This window comes from Eurytemora carolleeae, unplaced genomic scaffold, assembly GCF_000591075.1.
Source record: "Eurytemora carolleeae unplaced genomic scaffold, Eaff_2.0 scaffold934, whole genome shotgun sequence".
Lineage (NCBI taxonomy): Eukaryota > Metazoa > Arthropoda > Copepoda > Calanoida > Temoridae > Eurytemora > Eurytemora carolleeae.
Genome location: NW_019396826.1, coordinates 35,283 through 40,709, shown reverse-complemented (window position 1 = coordinate 40,709; position 5,427 = coordinate 35,283). Strand labels below are relative to the sequence as shown.

General features: G+C 35.8%; 1 protein-coding gene across 1 annotated transcript; it reads left to right on the top strand.

Moving 5' to 3' along the window:
* The first annotated feature begins 906 nt into the window (after positions 1–906).
* Positions 907–4,149, top strand: LOC111709113 (calcium-activated chloride channel regulator 1). Its single transcript, XM_023482717.1, has 2 exons — positions 907–1,140; positions 1,298–4,149. Exons 1-2 carry the CDS (start codon positions 1,015–1,017, stop codon positions 4,046–4,048), a joined length of 2,877 nt encoding a protein of 958 aa, XP_023338485.1. The 5' UTR covers positions 907–1,014; the 3' UTR covers positions 4,049–4,149.
* Positions 4,150–5,427: the final 1,278 nt, after the last annotated feature.

Below are 5,427 nucleotides of genomic sequence, written 5' to 3'. Positions count from 1 at the left end.
ACGAGAATAGATAGATACTCATAATTAAAATCCAATAATGACTAAATTAGAAATAAGAATTTCTACGAGATCGAGAAATTCTTTAAAAATATTTTAATTTTCGTGTGGCTCACTGAAAAAATGATTTAATGTTGATAAATTTAAAATTTGATACGGAAAATAGAAAATAGACAGGAAGGGATGAAAGATTGGTTTTGATTTGAACTCTTTTTAAAATCTATTTTTAGGTTGAATTCTTTCAATAACAACCGTGAGTTATTGAACAATAGAACCGATGTCAAGACCTTAAAGAGATGATGGGGATATTCATTAACGATTTGTTTTGCGTTACAAAGTTTTTTATTGCAATTTAGCTGTAACGATATTACTTAATTTAAAATATAGCAGAAATTTTTTTTTTCAGTTTTGCCCACACAAGGCTTTAATGACAACCTGGAAATCTCAGTCTTTGTTATGAATGAAAATAAAGTAATTTAATAAATAAATAGAATACATGTACGCAATCAAACTTTACAATTAATAAGACAAATTAAGCCTTTACAGTTTACAATATAAGTTGTCTTTGACGTCTCATCTTTCTTGGAAACCTGGGATTTATTTGCCATGGAATTTATCAAAATCATTTAATTCTGGGAAATTGGACAATTTAGGTATCATTGCGAATTCCCGTTGCTCGGAGCGTGATATGTGTGCAAGGACTAGTGTGAAACTTGAAAAATTCTGCAAAATGTTGCTGCATGCACAGCGCTCATGGAGATTTCCCGAAATTTTCTCAGATTTCGCGGATTTTTTGCCGGGTCAGGTCAAAACTTTTAAGAAAATGGTGCGGACGGACCGTCCGGGCCGAGACGGGGGCGCGAACCCTTCAGAACTCTCCGCCGACCCCGCACCAACCTTACTCCAGTCAGAAGTTTATCTCAGTCTGTCTGTGTCTGACAGTCACTTACAAACCGTGATCTAGTAAGGTTGAAATGAAAACATCTCACTAAAAGTGTTCGAACTAAAGTAGCCATCATGCGGTTGATATTTTTAATAATATCTCTTCCAAGTTTATTTTGTGAAAACCCCGCAAGATTTCGAGTTCAAATATCTAACTCAGTTCCTTTAGAAAACTGTACAGAAACACTTAAACGGCTCCAGGTAATGAATTCAAGTCGGTCTTATTGTCACTTTATACTTTACATGGTTTAATATCAAAGCTTGAAGAAAAAAATCTGCTACAAATAGAATTTGTTTTGACATTCTGATCTTATTGAATAAAACTTCTGAAACGATCGTCATAAAATTTCTATTTCAGGATGTTTTGGTTTCAAGTTTCTCCGGACTGAATGATCTTGGATTAGGACATGATATCTCTAATATTGAAATCAGTTTACCTAAACACTGGAGACAGGCTGCTTGTCAACCTGGAAGGACTGTTTTATCCACCCGGATATCTGGAGCTAAACCCAACCTTATCCTGCAACATCAAGGAGCTGAACCTTACTCTCTTCAACCTCGTGGTTGTGGAGCTCAGGGTTTAGGTGTATCACTACCTCTCTCTGCACTGAATAAACCCAACCTGGAGAGTACAGTGATGACACAACTAATAAACTCTAGGTTCGGAGTATTTCTCCAAGATTATGAATCCCTAACTCAGGTTCTAAATGATACCAGCTATGATGGGATAAGTAGGACGGAGCAAAATATAATCTGCGAAGGCCGGAACCCTCTAGATATAATTGGTACCCGGAGTCAACCTGTCAACTTTACTCAACCTGAGTTCAGATATGTTGTAGAAGGAGAAGAACATTATGTTCTAGTTCTAGATCAAACCAGTATCATGGATATCAACCAAAGATGGATAAATATCAAGAAATCTTTTAATAGGTTTATAAATAATCTCAAGGATGGAACTATGTTGAGTATTATAACCTATGGTAGAGAAGGTAACCTAGTTTTACCTCCTACAGTAGTTACACATACTAATAGAGAAGGTTTACATGGAAGAATACCAAGAAGAATAGAAGAATCTAATGAAACATGTTTATCATGTGGGATAAAACTAGCCAAGGATATATTAGCTGGAAGCTCTGGATCCATTATACTTGTAACTGGAAACTTGTATTCTAATCTCCAGGTAGATGATATAACTGAGATATATACAGTTCTATATCCAGAAAGGGAGGAAACCAATATTGGAACAGTTTATTCTATTCTTGAAGAGAATACTGAGATTCCACTAAACCAACTTAATGAAGTACTTATTGATATAATGAACAGAGTTGAAGAAGATACTCTTGCAAAGATTCATGAGTCTGATCATCTCTCTTATGAATTCTCTGGAACTTTTATTGTGGAAGAAAACCTAAGAGAAGATATAACTGTAACTCTAACAGTTGAAGATGAGCAGAAGATAGAATATTTTGAAGTTATTGATCCATCAGGACAAAAGAATATATTCTCCAAGTTTGAGGACGGGATGGTTTTACTCCGGTATAGTGGATTAAGTGAACCAGGAATATGGACGTATCATGTTAAACTGTATCCAGAGGCAGGATTACCAGGAACAAGGATGCTTGTTGATGTGGTAGCACGAGGAAAAGAGAAAGAAATAAGGATTGTAGGAATACAAACCTTGAAGGTTGACAACTTCTCCACCCCTGTACAGATACTGGCTAGGGTTGAGAGAGGAGAAGAACCAGTTCATGGAGCTGAGATCAGAGCTATTGTATCCGGACCTAACTCTGATACAGAAATATTACTCAAGGATACAGGATACTCGGATATCAAGGAAGGAGATGGTGTATATTCTGGATATTTGTCTGTATTCTCCAGTATACCTGGATACTATACAGTGAGAATACTTATTTCGGATAATAACGGAAGATCATTTACTCTGTCAGAGGGAGCTCCGATACCCACTGGTTCATATCGGAGATATGTTGCTGCTCCGTCCTTCTTTGTCAAGGTTGGAGTAGTACCTGGAGAAGATATAATTCCTCCGTCCAGAGTATCTGATCTGAGTTTAACCCTGCTCAATTCATCCTCCTACCTAGAGAACTCGGAGCTATCTGAACCTGAACTTGAGAACTCTACATCTCTGAACCTAGAGCTAAGATGGACTGCTCCTGGAGACAACTATGATGAAGGAAGAGTGGATAAATATGAAATAAGATGTCACACCAATCCTTTAGCCTTGTCTGAAGAGAACTTTACTAGTCAAGGTATCCTTGTAAATCAGGGTACAACCTTGATATCTCTAGGTTCAGGATCTATACAGAGAATATTAACCCGGGTTCCTTGGACCAATGAACTATTCTACTTTGCTTTAACATCATTTGATGTTGCTGGGAACAGAGGACGTATAAGTAACCTTGTTCAAGTATATGTTGATGAAGATACTGATTCTGATATTACTAAGAAGGATGAAGAGATACAAGAAGAACTTAAGCTTGGTAAACTCAGCTGGTTTCTTGATAAACAACAGATATATATTGTATCAGGAGTAGGGGGTGGAGTTCTTCTAATCATAGTTCTTCTTATCCTTGCTCTTATCCTTAGAGCTAAACGGTTAAAGAGAAGTAAAACACAGTGGGTTCAGGATACATATGAAGCTGGATTTACTCCGGAAACTAAGGTTGAGAGAGTTGAGACGGAGAGTGGTATTTACAGTTGGTTAGAATCATTGCCTAGATCTGAGTCTGGACAAAAGAAAGGATTTGAGGAGGGAAGTAATAGCTCCAGACCAACTACAAGTACAGATGATTCTATCTCAGATTCAGGGGAGCACAGACAGAGCAATGAACAGCTCCAGCCCTATGGACAACCTGGAGAAGAGGAACGTCCTGAGGAACTTTCTCATGATGATTACGCCCAGCAGGTTCTGACCAGATCCTTGTACTACTACAGCTTCAGAGGATCCGTACCTGGAGCTGTACCTGGAGCAGGGTTGAGGGTAAATCCAAACAATTTTATTACTCCGGGAGGAGACACCAGTAGAAGTAATCTAGACGAATACCAACCAAACAATCTTGGGAGAAAGAAGAGACATGAAAGTGTTGTTTGAACCTTTATAGTTTCGTTTTTGTGTCGTCCTTTTTTTGGCTGTGATATGTGAAATATATAGTTTTTAATCTTTATTTAATTAATAAATTATTGTGAATTATAGTTATCTTAATCTTTATTAATTTGCAGAGTATAGGAAAAACATTATATTGGAAGTGAGCATAACATCTATTTACATCTACACAAATTGTTCAACTTTCTTTTAAGAAAATTTGTGTTCAAATAAATAAAATACGAAAACCTTATTTTCCATTTTAATGCCATGGAATCAACGTTCAAATCATCCATTTAAGAATTGAAGGGGAATGGGGGGGGGGTGGAGAGGTGGTGGTGACTTAAAAAATTAAGTTTTAAAAAAGTGAACTTTCTTAAAACATGACTCAATTTTGACACCGATGATGTTTTTGGTTCAGAATTATTTTTAAAGGCAAACATCATTTTGAAATTCCAAGAATAACGGGAGCAGGATGTTTCTTTTTTAGGTGTGAGATTTATGAATAAACGCCGAGAATGGTTTTGTATATATAAACCGTCTATAATGTTTTTAGAGACCCTCTGATCATAAATTATAATTCCTGACTGCCTGGATAAAAAATTTGAAAAAACCCGTTCATTTTATGTTATTTTTTTGCTGTTATAGATAGCCATGAAGGCAATATGATTAAAATTAACAAAAAATAAGTATTTACACAAATAGTTAGAAAAAAAGATAAAAAGTAATAAAACTGGTATTACTAAAGAATTCCACACCCAGAAGCTATTCTCAGGTCTAGAATGATTTTACTTCTTTTAACTGCCATATTCTGAGTTTAAACTTGAATTTTAGTGTTCATTATTTATTTATTGTGGTATGAAGTAGAACATTAGAGCTATTTAGTGAAAATAAGATATTGTCGGAAGATGTAGTTTTAAAATGAAGATATTGTAAAGGAAGCTGCACTTTTAACATGAAGTTACGCTAAAGAGAGCTGCAGTTTTAATATGAAGATATCGTAAAGGAAGTTGCAGTTTTAACTTGAAGATATTGTAAAGAGAGCTGCAGTTTTAACATAAAGATATTGTAAAGGAAGCTGCAGTTTTAACATGAAGTTACGGTAAAGAGAGCTTCAGTTTTAACATGAAGTTACGGTAAAGAGAGCTGCATTTTTAACATAAAGATATCGTAAAGGAAGCTGCAGTTTTAACATGAAGATACGGTAAAGAGAGCTGCAATTTTAACATGAAGTTACGGTAAAGAGAGCTGCAGTTTTAACATGAAGTTACGGTAAAAAAGCTGCAGTTTTAACATGAAGTTGCGGTAAAGAGAGCTGCAGTTTTAACATAAAGTTGTTGTAAAGGGAGCTGCAGTTTTAACATGAAAATATTGTGAAGGGAGCTGCA